We start from the raw sequence: 14,441 nt of genomic DNA on the forward strand, positions 1-14,441 counted from the left end.
CGTGCACAAATTTCATGTCCAACCCTGCTAGTGGAGGGATATGGTGGAATCATATTTGCCTTATATCGAATCAGAGCGATGATCAAAGTTACTTAAGTAAAATACGTGCAAGAGATGCGACCGTAATAAATGTTATTCTTATTTGCTTACTTGAGTGTATGTTAAGAGACTGGAAATGCCAAGGAGGTATCTCTAATATTTTTATGTTAGGACTGATTCTGTATGGATGGATCTGAGAGTGATGCGTGGTTAACAGTGTCCTATTTGAATCACTTTTAATCCGTAAAGGACGACAACAAACCAAATCACATATCGATGGACATGTAATGCGGTCGGAATTGTGACAACTCGTTCAGTTTCTCTTTTTTTTGTAGAAGGCATATATTTGCATCATCTCATTAACCATTCGGATTAAATCATCCTTCATAATGTCTCAAAGTTTTTGATAAAACAAAACTGTGAAGTTACGAGGACCCGGAGTCTTCTCTGGATGCATCACGAAGAAAGCTGATTTACTTCCCATTTCGAAACAGAAGTTGTGAGATCCACATTCAAGCGGCCAGATATGGTTGTAGTAACATTTGCCAAGGCTTCATCGATGAGTTCAAGATTGGAGGACTGAAACATATCTCTAAAATAACTAGTAGCAATGGCTACTAATTTTTTCTCCCCCTCAAAATTTCCTGCTGTATCTATGAGCTTTGTAATCTTATTCCTGATTCGTCTTTGTTTGGTAATGGCATGAAATAACTTGGTGTTCAAGTCACCTTCCATGAGCCATAACACTACTCTTTTGCTTTCAGAACTGTTCTTATGCATTAAGAGTAGCAGTTAGTTCCTTTATAACCTTCCCTATCTCTTCGGTCGTGGCATCATCTTCTGAGTGCAGGTTATCGACCTTAGACTTAAGATCTTCGATCAACTTTGCAAATTTAAATCTCTCTCTCCTTTTTCCAGTGTCCTAATGCTCGCCTACAACTTGAAAACGTTTCATTATATACGCATCATGAGGAAGCTCGGAGGAGTTCCAGCCATCTTAGATAAGTAGTGGTATTTCTTCACTCTCCAGCCAGCACTTATCATATTTGAAAGCCTTCTTCTTCTTTGTTGGTTTGGAAAGTATGTCTGCCAGTACTGGACAGTTGTCCGATTCCCACATTCTTAAGTACTGTACATTTGAGTGTGGAAACTTTTCATGCCAGTTTTCATTATCAAGAACCCGATCCAACCGACACAGGATAGTGCCATTTGCTCGCTTACCAGCCCATGATAGTTGGTTCCCAGTACATGGGAATTCTAACATCCCACAATCTGATATCATTTGATTAAAAAAAAGAAAATAAGTATCAGATCGTTTTCGTCCCCCTTTTTCTTGTGGTGACCTGTGATTTCCCATAAGACACGTAAACCAAGGACCATCTTTAGTTGTGGAAAAACACGTAAGACAGTCCCAAACTTGGTTTCTTCTTTCTAACACAGGATTCCCATAAATGAATGTCATATAGATATTTATTCCACTAATGACTACTTGTACATCAATCATTCGATTATTCAAAAATAAAACATCAACTTGAAATTTATCCATTAAAAAAAATAAAACCACCCTGTTGGCCTAGAGGCTCAATGGTAAAGAGTTTACTAAATCCTAAATCAGCTTGAATGTCTTGAAACATCCGCTTCTTATTCTTAGTTTCAGAAATGAACAAGAGTCTTGGACGATGCTTCTGACACATCTTCTTGAGGCGCCGAACTGTGAGGTCGTTCCCTATCCCTTGACAGTTCCAAATGAGTGTCTTCATTGATGAGGATGCGGCGGATATTTGGTATTTACTAAACCTTTCTGTTGAGTACTCGCACTTGTTGTAGCTTTCTTATAATTCGCAGTCTTTGTTCCTCTTCTAGTATGAGCAACAATTTGTGGCGCTTGCTTGGAGATGATTCTCAGTGAAGCTCGACGTTGGATCCCTTGCTGTGAACCCAAAAAGAGGGACTTTGTTACACTCCTGGTAAGCGCTTTCTCATCTGTTTCCTTGTTAGGTTAAGTCATTCAAGAGTTGTTGCTTGCTTCAGTCATAAGCATTGAATTATCTTGCATATTCTGATTAGGATCAGTCAACTCCCAATCGTTCTTCAGCTCCTCGCCTTGGATGCCCTTATATATGCCCTCAAATTCGGCCATCTGTCCCTTTCTGCCGTGATTCGAGATTATCTCTTTGTGGAATCTTCTCAACTTTCATGTTTATCTTGAAAGTTTTGCATTTATCTTGTTTTCCATTTCTCTTTACCCAAATTGTATAAACCGTCATTTTACAATGGGCCTATTCTTGCTATGCCATTGGTCTTACAAACTGAACCAAATCAATTTATTAAGTCGGGGATATGATGGTGTTAAGTTAACCTATATCATCTTGCGTTTGACTTGAATTTTACGAGAAAACATGTGTTACTTGTTTTCTTTGTAAAATCTCAAAAGAAAGTCCGATTGAGACGAAACGAAAAGCATTTCAATCGAGACCCAAAAGAGAACATGAGTGAGCCTATGAGGGCGATGGGAGATCTCTATGAGGGAGATTAGAACTTTTGTTAGCTATGTTGGCGTCTAGATGAGAGCTATGTGGGCGATTAGAGACCTCATGGGAGCTATGTGGGCGATTAAAGAACTCTATGAGGGCGATGAGAGCTTGTACGTGCTATATAGGCGATTAGAGAACTCATGTGATATATGTGTGTGATTATAGAACTCATGTGAGCTATGTGGGCGATTAGAGAGCTCATGGGAGCTATGTGGGCGATTAGAGAACTCATGTGAGCTATGTGGGCGACTAGAGAAAGCTATGAGGGTGATTGAGAGCTTGTACAATCTATGTGGGCGATTAGACAACTCTATTACGGAGAAGAGAGCTTGTACGAGCTTTGTGGGCGATTGGAGATGGCTATGACGGCGATCAGAGGGTGTGAGGAAGCTATGAGGGCGATTAGAGCCTTGTGGAGGGATGAGATAGACTTATGTGGGCTGTTAGAGCTCGTGAGAGTGATGAGAGAGTGTTGGCCCCTTTCTTACATTCTCATTATCTCTGTTGACTGCTTGTGTACTTTCTGAACTACTTGGTTTTTAGTAGAACCTGTCATTTATCGCAAAAAACCTTTCGTAAGAATGTTTTTTTTTATCTTTTCATGTTTGGATAGAAAATTGTTCATTTCTTGTTTGGGGTGAAATATGCGGAGCTTTGTTCTTGTATCCTTATTTAATTAGGCTCAGCTTATGAAGTGTAGTTTCTTAGATACTTCCAGGTCATAGTTACCTAAGGCATATTTCTCAGAAGCTTTGATTTTGCCATTACCGATTCTGACCCCAACATTTCATATGCTAACTCAAATCTAATTAGTTAACTAAAGTTTTTTTTTTGTCATCAAACAAACAGATTCATATAGACTTTGTAAACCAAAGTGGGAACTCCTCATCCATGCGAACGACGAAATTATATTTATAACTAGGGGTCAATTGTATGTTATAACTAGGGGTTTTCAAATGTAGACATAACCATTTTATAGTTGCTTATAAATACATGGCACACTAATAAAATCTTATAATGATATATTATTATTTATGTTTTCAGTTAAAAAATCTTACTCATTATATTTATTTTGAAAAATATTAGATACCAACAGTTTTGTTAACCTTTATGTTTTAATATTATTAATAAATAAATATTAGATGACAATACTTTTGAATATAAAAATATATTAAAACATCTTAATGAAGCTTTGGTCAAACATATAAAAAACCACATCTATTTAGTTATCTGTTTTTTATTTCCTTACAAGATATGAGCCCGTTGCGTTGCAACGGATTTTGTTTGATGTCTTAATTTAAGAAGAAAAAAACATAATCATGGTTCATAGATGAAATTTATTTTATAATAAAAACTCCATTTTCACACATAAGTTCAACTTAATATTTGTATTTTATAATCATGGTGCATAGATGAATTAGTATAAACTTTCTACTTAGGATTAGAAAAAATACTATAGCTAAACTTTTAAACTGAACACAACTTGAAATAAGAAATTGAATGAAAACTAAAAGAAAATTAAAGTCAAAAACACCAACAGAGTAAATGACAATATTATACACGTTTTATTGTACTAATTTAATGTTTTATTAAATGAGTTTTAAATTTTGTTTTTGCTAGGATTTGTTTTTAAAAGGAAAACATTCTATTTTATAAATCTCCTTTTTATTTTTAAAAAATTATATTAAATATTTTTTTTATGTTTTTATTTAAGATTTTAGAAAACAAATACTGTCATATAAACTATTACTATTATAAAAAAAATTGTATAAGACCGTTTAATGTTAATTTTCCTTTATTCAAATCCTAGTAAAAAGGTCATAAACAAAAAAAAATACAATCTTATTAGGGCTTTTTGCAAAAGTGACTCAAAACTTGAAGTTAAACAGAAAACTAACATTATCTTTTGACTCTTTTTTTTTTGAGCTTTTAACCCCACACCTGCATTTTATCTACGAAAATGCCATTAACTTTTTATTTTTTTGTTTTTCGAAAATGGCTTTTTTACTGTCTCAACCTCATCTTCTTCAAGTATTTACAATATTGCCATTGCAATGAATAGTGGGAACAACCTTGTACGAAATGTTTGGAGCTTTTAATGCCCTTTAATGCACGTAAATCTCTTTACACTCTCTCTCTGTTTCAATTGTTATGAACTAAAAACAACATTTCTTTCACTTTCTCTCCATATTCATCCAAAAAACTCAAGCTTTTGATTTAAAATATGGGCGATGGTTGACAGAGCCATATTTCTTTCGTTTTGACTTACGGTTGCTTTCGTTTGAGGTTCTGGGTGGTTGGAGAAGATCTTGTGTGCAAACGAAGTCATCTCACCTAGTTTAAGGTACGAATTTGAATTTTTTTCAAAATATGTTCGCGTAGAAGACTTACAAGTAAGTCATCTGTATGTAGAAGACTTACTGATGAGTCTTCTGGTCAAACGGACGACTTAAACTAAGTCGTCCAGCTTTGTTTGTTGAAAAAAACACTCCAGACGACTTATATAAGTCATCTACGAGAAACATGCTAGTTTTGCATTTGACCGAATCGTGTCAGATCTTTGACTATTTCTGGACGACTTATAATTCAGTCGTCTCTGGGAAAGTTAAAATTTCAATATTTTATTAAACTAGACGACTTACGTGTAAGTCGTCTTAGGTTAGTTTTGTAATTGAAAAATAAAACTTCATAATTTAACTTTTACCAGACGACATAATATAAAGTCGTCTCGTCAGAAGACTTAATTTAAAGTCGTCCGGGGAAAGAAAGTCGTCATGAATTTTTCCCAATTTTCTGGTTAAACCTTGCTTATCCCGGACGACCTTAAATTAAGTCGTCTAGCTGGACGACTTTTAGTTAAGTCGTCTGGAGAAAGTTAAATTTCAAGTTTTATTTTTCAATTACAAAACTAACTTAGGACAACTTACATGTAAGTCGTCTAGTTTGAATAAAATATTGAAATTTTTACTTTCCAGAGACGACTGAATTATAAGTCGTCCAGAAATAGTCAAAGATCTGACACGATTCGGTCAAATTTCAAAACTAGCCCGTTTCTCGTAGACGACTTATATATAAGTCGTCTGAATTTTTTTTTTTAACAAACAAAGCCGGACGACTTAGAATTAAGTCGTCGCTTTTAATTTTCAATTGCAAAAGTGACCTCTTTAGACGACTTACCTTTAAGTCTTCTGGACGACTTAATTCTAAGTCGTCTGCGATAATGTTTATTGAACTTCTTCATTTTCTCTATGTTTACTAATGTGTTTTATTTTGAATATTTGCAGATGATTTTTAAGTTACATGCAGTGTATGGAGAATGGTTGTTGAGAGATTTCCGTTGGGATTTTGTGGTTGATGATCTCAAAGGAGCAAGATTGTTTTTATTGAATGAAGATTCAACACATGCTGAACTTGTTGCAATGGCTCAAGAAGATTATAACCTGGACATGAGATCAGTGACTGTGGAGATTAGCTACTCATTACCAGCAGAAATGATGATGACTCCAGGCAGTCCTCCCATTCATGTTACAAGTGATAGACAAGTTCGAAACTTGCTCGAGATACTCAAAACGCATAGAGTATGTCTTTGTGTATCAAGCCACAGCAAGGTGGAAACGGTTTCAGAGAAAAGAGAAGAAGCTGGTGAATGGGAAGAAGATGTTGGTGATAATGATGAAGCTGGTGAATGGGAAGAAGATGTTGGTGATAATGATGAAACTGATGAATGTTTTGAAGATGTTGGTGATAATGAGTCTGTTGAAGATGAAAATCAAGATGGGGAGGAGGAAAATGGGGAGGAGGAAAATGGGGAGGAGGATACTGATAACACTATTGTTGGTGAAACGGATCAGAATGGTGGAGATTACAGTCTTTATGGAAAGGTTCAAGATGAGAACGAGGAAGATGATGATAATATTTGTTTTGAAGAAATTGAAAAGACATATGCTAAGACAAATGCTATTGAAGGAGGAAAATCGGATTGTACCAGCATCTATGTCAACCAGAGTTTTGTTGGCAAGGATGCACTGCTTTCAGAGCTGCGGTTGACAGCAGTGAGGGGTAAGTTTTCTTTCAGAATATACAAATCAACAAAAACTCTCCTTGTGGCAATATGTCGGGTTAACGGTTGTGGATGGAAGATCAGAGCGAGTGTGAAACATGGGCCAAACACGTTTTGGGTAACAAAGTATGTGGAAAAACATTTATGCTCAATTGGAGACCGAATCGCTCAGCGGAGACACTGTACTCCAAAGTATGTTGGTAGTCTTTTCATTGATCATGTTGGAATCATTGATGGGATAACTCCACAGCATATCACTGATGCAATGAGGAACATGTTTGGCATGACGCTTGATTACACCACTTCATACATAGCACTGTTATATGCACAAAAATTGGTGAGAGGATCAGCAGAAGAAGGGTATTCGCGTCTGCCTTCATATCTCGAGCAAATCTCCATTGCAAATCCTGATTCTATCACGGCTATAGAACTTGATTCTAAGAAAAGATTTAAGTAATATATTTCTCTCTTTTGGAGCTTCTATCAAAGGTTTTAAGTATCAGAGAAGGGTCATTGTGGTGGATGGAACTCACCTAAGTGGAAAGAATGGAGGTGTTATGTTAGTTGCAGCCGCACAAGATGGCAATTTTCAGATATTCCCATTGGCTTTTGGGATCGTGGATGCTGAAGATGAACCTTCTTAGGAATGGTTTTTCACAAAATTGGCTAGTTGTATATCTCATGACAAGCCTCTGGTGATAGTCTCCGACCGGCACGCGGCCATTAAAAGTGCGTGTGAGAAGGTGTTTCCTTGGGCAACCCGAGGAATATGTTATTATCACATTCAAGATAACATTGTCAAAAAGTTTAAAGGGAAACATCTCATGTACTTGGTGAAAGGGGCTGCTTATGCGCACACGGTTTACGATTTTGACCGGTACATGGCTGAGATACAGAGTGCAAACCCGGAACTTGCAACGTATTTGGAGAAGGCCGACGCCAGGCTATGGTCAAGGGTTTATTGTAAGGGGAACATGTTCAACATAAAAACAAGCAACATCGCTGAATCTATTAATTCCGCACTGAAGCGAGCAAGAGGACTTCCGATTCCGTTCCTGCTGGAGTTCATAAGGCAGAAGTTAGGAAAATGGTATTGGAAAAGGAGACAAGATGCTTTGAGTTTCCCAACTGAACATAGCCGGGGTGTTGAATACTTGCTTGCTGTTCTATCATAGATAGCGGATACGATGACGGTCGAACCAATTGATGGATGGCGTTTCTTTGTCAAAGGTGGCAAAATAGACTGTGTGGTTGATTTGGAACATGTAAAGTGTGATTGTGGTGTCTATGGAGTGGAGAAAATACCTTGCTCTCATGCTATAGCTGCTGGAACACATGCTGGTTTGCATATCTCTACACTTGTATGTCCACTTTACTCAAAGAATCATCTGTATGCAGGATACTCAGAGAATATATATCCTATCGTGTTACAACATATTGAGGAACGAGAATGCTTTCCTCCAAACGTAAAGCGTGGTCCGGGGAGACAGAAGAAATCAAGATGGCAATCTTGGTTGGAGCTATCTAGGATGAGAGGACATAAACCCAGGAAGAAACACAGGGCACAGAGATGCTCAAACTGCAAGAAAACTGGCCATACGAAACCACAATGTACACAACCAGTTGACTAGTTGTCCAGACGACCTAAATTTAAGTCGTCCAGTCTTGATTACCCGTCCAGACGACTAATTGTTAAGTCGTCCAGTGTTTCGTCTACCAGATAACCTTCAAGTAAGTCGTCCAGAAGACTTTCTACTAAGTCGTCCAGTGTATTTTATTTTTAGACGACCTTCTACTAAGTCGTCCAGTGTATTTTATTTTTAGACTACCTTCTACTATCCCTTCAAGTGTATTTTTTTTAGACGACCTTTTACTAAGTCGTCCAGTGTATTTTATTTTTAGACTACCTTCTACTATTTTTAGACTACCTTATTTGTAAGTCGTCCAAACCTACCAGACGACTTATTTGTAAGTCGTCCAGCTGGAAAACCTTCCAGACGACTTATTTGTAAGTCGTCCAGCTGGAAAACCTTCCAGACGACTTATTTGTAAGTCGTCCAGCTGGAAAACCTTCCAGACGACTTATTTGTAAGTCGTCCAGCTGGAAAACCTTCCAGACGACTTATTTGTTAGTCGTCCAAACCTACCAGACGACTTATATATTTACAAATCTATACAAAGACAAGTTCAAATAAATCATACACAAGTTAGAAAATCTATACAACGACAAGTTCAAATACAAATACACAAATCATACACAAGTTATAAAATCTATACAAAGACAAGTTGAAAGCCATACACAAATCTAATCATACATGCCCACGAACATACCACCATCCTCATTATCTTTCAAATGCTGATCAACAAGCTCCGTCCATATAACCACCGCCATATTATCCCTCATATTCTTCGCATTGGACCTAGCAAAGTCTTTAGGGCTAAAGGGGACCCCAAGAGCATGACATTCAATGTACTTTAGAGCGTACACGCCACAATCACCATTGTTGGCCGTGGGTACATCTTTCAGCTGTCTCTCATATGTGTATCGCTCCAACCCGTATTTGACCCGTAATTCGTCGGTGTCTGCGCACTCAACAAGCAGATAAGGGACCATCTCGAGAAAAGGCTCCATTATCTCATCCCATGCTTCTGGTATGCTAGATGTAGGTATGCTGTCCCAGACGACTATGTGCCTCTTAGGGATCGATATCCAAATAGCAACCCAATGTTTGTTGTCCAAGTTCACTGGCGCATAGATATCATCAATGTCCTCCCCCCACTTCTTGTTTGATTGGCAAAATGAAGGCATTGATCCGTCATAAAAACTCGACGCCCCACTAGGTAGCATTCTTCCTAAACCTTTGTGATCAGGTTCCGATGCTTTGAAGAACAGATACTGGTCTCTCCAAGACTGGGAAAAGTTGTGATCCAGGAAGCATATTCGCTCGCTCCGGAAAGCTTGTGGGTTCTTCTGATACCTCTGCCTCAGCACATTAATCCAAGCATCTATATGCTGCATATAAAATAATACAAGTTAGAACCTTCTAGAGGACTTTTATTTAAGTCGTCCAAACCTACCAGACGACTTATTTGTAAGTCGTCCAGCTGGAAAACCTTCCAGACGACTTATTTGTAAGTCGTCCAGCTGGAAAACCTTCCAGACGACTTATTGGTAAGTCGTCCAGCTGGAAAACCTTCCAGACGACTTATATTGGTAAGTCGTCCAGCTGGAAAACCTTCCAGACGACTTATATATTTACAAATCTATACAAAGACAAGTTACCAGACGACTTAAAGATAAGCAGAAGACTTACTACGTCTTCCAGCCATCCTTTGGGTGTCCGGAGGATGTGATACCACCAAGTTGGTGATGTACGTGGTTTGTCCTCTAGCTTAGTGAAATAATCACTGCAAACAAAAAAAGCACTCAGTTTTGGTAGACTAAATCAAGCTATTATGGGTAAAGCAATCACTTACGGATCAGTTTTCAACCAATCAGCGAGCTCCTTCAACTTAGGTCTGTTTAGTGTGGGAAATGGATTATACTTTGCCACTCTAAGGAGTTTCTTTCTCTCTGCCGTATAAGGAGATATCTGCGTGGGAGCAGGTTTCTTCGTTCGTTCACTCTTTGCACGCACAGAAGCAGTGGGAGCTGTTTTGTCCAATACAACCAGGCTCGGTTCTGAAACTGGAACGCTTGGATCGGTGGAAGCGAAGCTCGGTTGTTGATCATTGGAAGCGAAGCTCGGTTGGTCAGTGGAAGTGAGAGGAACAATCTCTTTGGAGGTGACACCATCTGCTTTATCCTCTGGCAAGATCTTATATACCGAGATCGCCTCATCTGCTGTATCCTCCGGCAACAATCTCTGCAATAAAAGTTGCACACAAGTTAACCCTGGACGACTTAAATAAAAGTTGTCTGGACGACTAGTTGACCCTGGACGACTTAAACGTAAGTTGTTTGGACAACTAGAAGACCCTGGACGACTTAATTCTTGTTGGGAGAAGGATGTTTCTTTTGAGGAGTAGGCTGTTTCGTTTGAGGAGAAGGCTGTTTCTTTTGAGGAGTAGGCTTTGCCTTTTGAGGAGTAGGCTGTCTGGTTTGAGGAGTAGGATGATTGGTTAGAAGTGTAGGCTGATCCTTTTGAGGAGTAGGCTTTGCCTTTTGAGGAGTAGGCTGTCTGGTTTGAGGAGTAGGATGATTGGTTCGAAGTGTAGGCTGATCCTTTTGAGGAGTAGGCTGTCTGGTTTGAGGAGTAGGCTGATTGGTTTGAGGTGTAGGGGTAGCATGTTTGTTACTAACCCCGGTTTCTGTGGCTTGAGGGGTAGGCTGTTTGTTACTAACCCCGGTTTCTTTGGCTTGAGGGGTAGCCTGTTTGGTTAGAGGTGTAGGGGTAGCCTGATTGGTGACACCAACCTTCTTCTCCACAGCTTCCAATCTATCGGACATCTTCCTAATCTCCCTGATGCACTTCTTAAACCCATCTTTCATCATGTCACCTAAGTCCTTGAACATATTTTCCAACTCCTCTCTGGTCACCCAACTAGCCTCTTCTCTAGCCTCTTCTCTAGCCTCTTTAGAAGCCTCTTTAGGAGCCTCTTTACGAGCTTTCTTCCGAGGTCTCTGATTGTCTTCCTCCTCCTCCTCCACCTCCACCACAACCATCTCTTTGGCTCTTTTCGATGGAGTCACAAACTTAGGTTTTGTACCAGTGACTTCCTAGCAATCCATGGTCCACTTCCACGGTCTCCGATCATACATGACTTTAATGATGTTCTCCGCGGGCACGTCCTCAACCTCAGAGTCCCATTTTGGCCACATTTCACTAATGTCCTTCTCAACAAAGTTGATCACGCGGGTCTGCAGTAAATAGAAGAAGAATCGAGTTAGATATTTGAAACAAAATACTAAATAGACGACTTAATTATAAGTCATCTACTAAGTCGTCCAGCTGGACGACCTTCCAGACGACTTATTATAAGTCGTCTACTAAGTCGTCCAGCTGGAAGACCTTCCAGACGACTTATTATAAGTCGTCTACTAAGTCGTCCAGCTGGAAGACTTTCCAGACGACTTATTATAAGTCGTCTACTAAGTCGTCCAGCTGGAAGACCTTCCAGACGACTTATAATAAGTCGTCTACTAAGTCGTCCAGCTGGAAGACTTTCCAGACGACTTATTATAAGTCGTCTACTAAGTCGTCCAGCTGGAAGACCTTCCAGACGACTTATAATAAGTCGTCTACTAAGTCGTCCAGCTGGAAGACTTTCCAGACAACTTAATTAAGTGAAGATGGAAAGGTACCTGACTCAAGATAGCAGCTTTCATGAATCTGCGGCCTCTGCTGCCCTCGTAAGCCAGAATCGGTGGAGACGGACTGTTTGCTCTGGGACTACCAATACTAGCACCCATTCCCGGAATAGCTGTGTACGCCCAGACCTGAAGAACTTGTATAAACCCATCCACGGTGTAACAGCCAGTAATCTCTTTGTTCCACAAAGAGTCCATCAGCACCTTAAACGCGACTCTCCCCCATGGGTAATTCTCAAACCGTTCTAAATCCATCACTAGCCTTGCCAGAGTACATCATGTAGCGGTTGAAAACTTTCTCCCTTCAATGAATCCAGTGAAGATGGAAAGGTACGCGAGCCGCTTGCGATCTTCCGTGGACCAATCCCCGCATCTCTTCGGTGCTGCTATTATCTGATCAGTAGTTGGCCCAGCTTCCAGATGAACTCCCATCATCCCCCAGAAAGAAACCATCTCTTTGGTAACTTCACATTTTGTTGTCTCAAGGTCCTTGATGTACTCGCAGTTTAAACCAGTGATCATTTCAAACTCTAACAGTGAAAACCTCGCAGGTTCTGGACCAACGAGAGACCACATCTCGTACTTCTTCTTAATGTCCAGCTTTAAACAGAGCATGTAGTGAACCAGCCTTGAAGCCCAACCAAATCCCTGCTCCTTGAACTTGATGAAAACTCCCAATCTCGACTCCTTGAGCTCTTCAAATTCATCATCAGTGAGAGCTTCCCTAAGAGCAGTATGCAACTTCTTGTTATCCGTATGATACGAAATGCTATGCTGGGGTTCTGGCTCTTCCCCTAATGTGTATAACCTACGGGGGAGTTCTGGAATATCCATCCTTTTTGTCTGCAAAATAATCAAAGACAACAATAGAAGTCAGAACACAAGCTAAATCAATCACGCCTTAATTGTTACTCCAGACAACTTAGTAGACGACTTTAATATAAGTCGTCTGGAAAGTCGTCCAACTGGACGACTTAGTTGACGACTTATATTTAAGTCGTCTGGAAAATCTTCCAAATGGACGACTTATATTTAAGTCGTCTACTAAGTCGTCCAGTTGGAAGACTTTCCAGACGACTTACTTACAAGTCTTCCAGTAGAAAAATTTCAAGCGGACCTGATTAGTCGCAGAAGGAGTTGGAGTACTCGTCATTGTGGTTATAGATCTGAAAAAATAAACGTGAAACGGTGAGAATGAGTAAATTGATAGAGACAACGTTTTATGTTCATCTTTTCCTCGAGATTGATGACTTACCGGCGTTAGGGTTTACAGAGAAACGGTGCTACGGTTTACAGAGAAGAAGCGGCGGCGCTAGGGTTTAGAAGAAGCGGCGGTGCTAGCTAGTGTTTAGAGGAAGCGGCGGTGAGAACGTTGGTGAGCACGGTGGCGAGGGCGACGGTTTGTTCGGAAATAGTGGAAGCGGGGGCGCTAGGGTTTAGAGGAATCGGCGGCGCTAGGGTTAGAAGAAGCTGCGGCGACAACGGTGAAAATGAAGTGAGATAGATAGCCGACGTTGAGAACGATGGTTTGTTCGGAAATAGTGGGAATTCGAATCGCATTTGATATCGCCGGTGAGAGAGAACTGTTAGGGTTTCTGAATTTCGCGGAAAATGAAAAAAAAAATCACCTTATATATTGGGTAAATAATCCGGTTAGCTTTAAAAGTACATTGGTAAACTTTAAGGTTTTGTCCGGTTTAGACGACTTATTCTGGCTGATAATGTACATCAGACGACCTAATATTTAGTCGTCTGTGCACAGAAGACTAAATATTAAGTCGTCCCAGACCCTAAAATGAACCCCTAAACTAAAATGACTAAATTAACTTACTAATCACGTTATAAAATCAAATTATACTTCAATAGTGTTTACTATACACAGAAATGAACACGCTTAGGTAATTTTAAAAATTTTCAAAAACGGTTTTAATGCTTTCCAAAATCTAACCCTAAGAACACATACAATACTACAACATATGTTGATGAAACATAAACTAAAGAATATTATGACTCAATACTTTCACTCATCTGGGCTGAAAACAATTGAAATTTGTTATATATTAATTTATATCTCTTAAGACATATGTTATTTACATAATTCCAATTTTTCACTTATCAAAATATTCTTTACAAAATTTTTAAATTATGTTTAAGAATAACTGTCCAGACGACTTTAAGTTAAGTTGTCTGGACGACTTATTTTCAAGTCGTCTAAACAGACGACTTGCGAGGGGTAGAAACGTAAAAAAAAATCCGTTTTTTGTTTGTTCACAAGGAGATAGTTGTAATTTCAATAGCTTTTTAGGTTACTTTTGACTTTGACCCAAGTTGGGGTATTCTTTTGGGTTTGACTCCAAGTTTTGAGTCGGCAATTCTCCCATCTTATTATTGACATATTAACACGATTTGTAAAACAAAGTTATAGTAATTTCATTTTTAAAAATGCTATACCAAAACCAATTTCTACAATAATTAACACTATCTTTTCTTTTCTAAT

At 39.1% G+C, this 14,441-nt stretch overlaps 1 protein-coding gene across 1 annotated transcript; it reads right to left on the reverse strand.

Annotated features, from left to right (window-relative positions):
* Nucleotides 1–11,353: 11,353 nt before the first annotated feature.
* Nucleotides 11,354–12,199, reverse strand: LOC130499517 (uncharacterized). Its single transcript, XM_056993655.1, has 2 exons — nt 11,939–12,199; nt 11,354–11,494 (listed from the first exon to the last, which is right to left on the reverse strand). The coding sequence occupies exons 1-2, from the start codon at nt 12,197–12,199 to the stop codon at nt 11,354–11,356; spliced, it is 402 nt and encodes a 133-aa protein (XP_056849635.1).
* Between the last annotated feature and the right edge of the window lie 2,242 nt (nt 12,200–14,441).

This window comes from Raphanus sativus, chromosome 9 (assembly GCF_000801105.2).
Source record: "Raphanus sativus cultivar WK10039 chromosome 9, ASM80110v3, whole genome shotgun sequence".
Lineage (NCBI taxonomy): Eukaryota > Viridiplantae > Streptophyta > Magnoliopsida > Brassicales > Brassicaceae > Raphanus > Raphanus sativus.

What these genes read in the sequence shown, in the direction of transcription:
- LOC130499517 (XM_056993655.1), bottom strand. Translation starts at nt 12,199, where the DNA reads ATGGATTTAGAACGGTTTGAGAATTACCCATGGGGGAGAGTCGCGTTT. An exon ending in AAGCTGCTATCTTGAGTCAG is followed by an intron (nt 11,495 to 11,938) that starts GTACCTTTCCAT and finishes TATTTACTGCAG; the next exon opens with ACCCGCGTGATCAACTTTGT.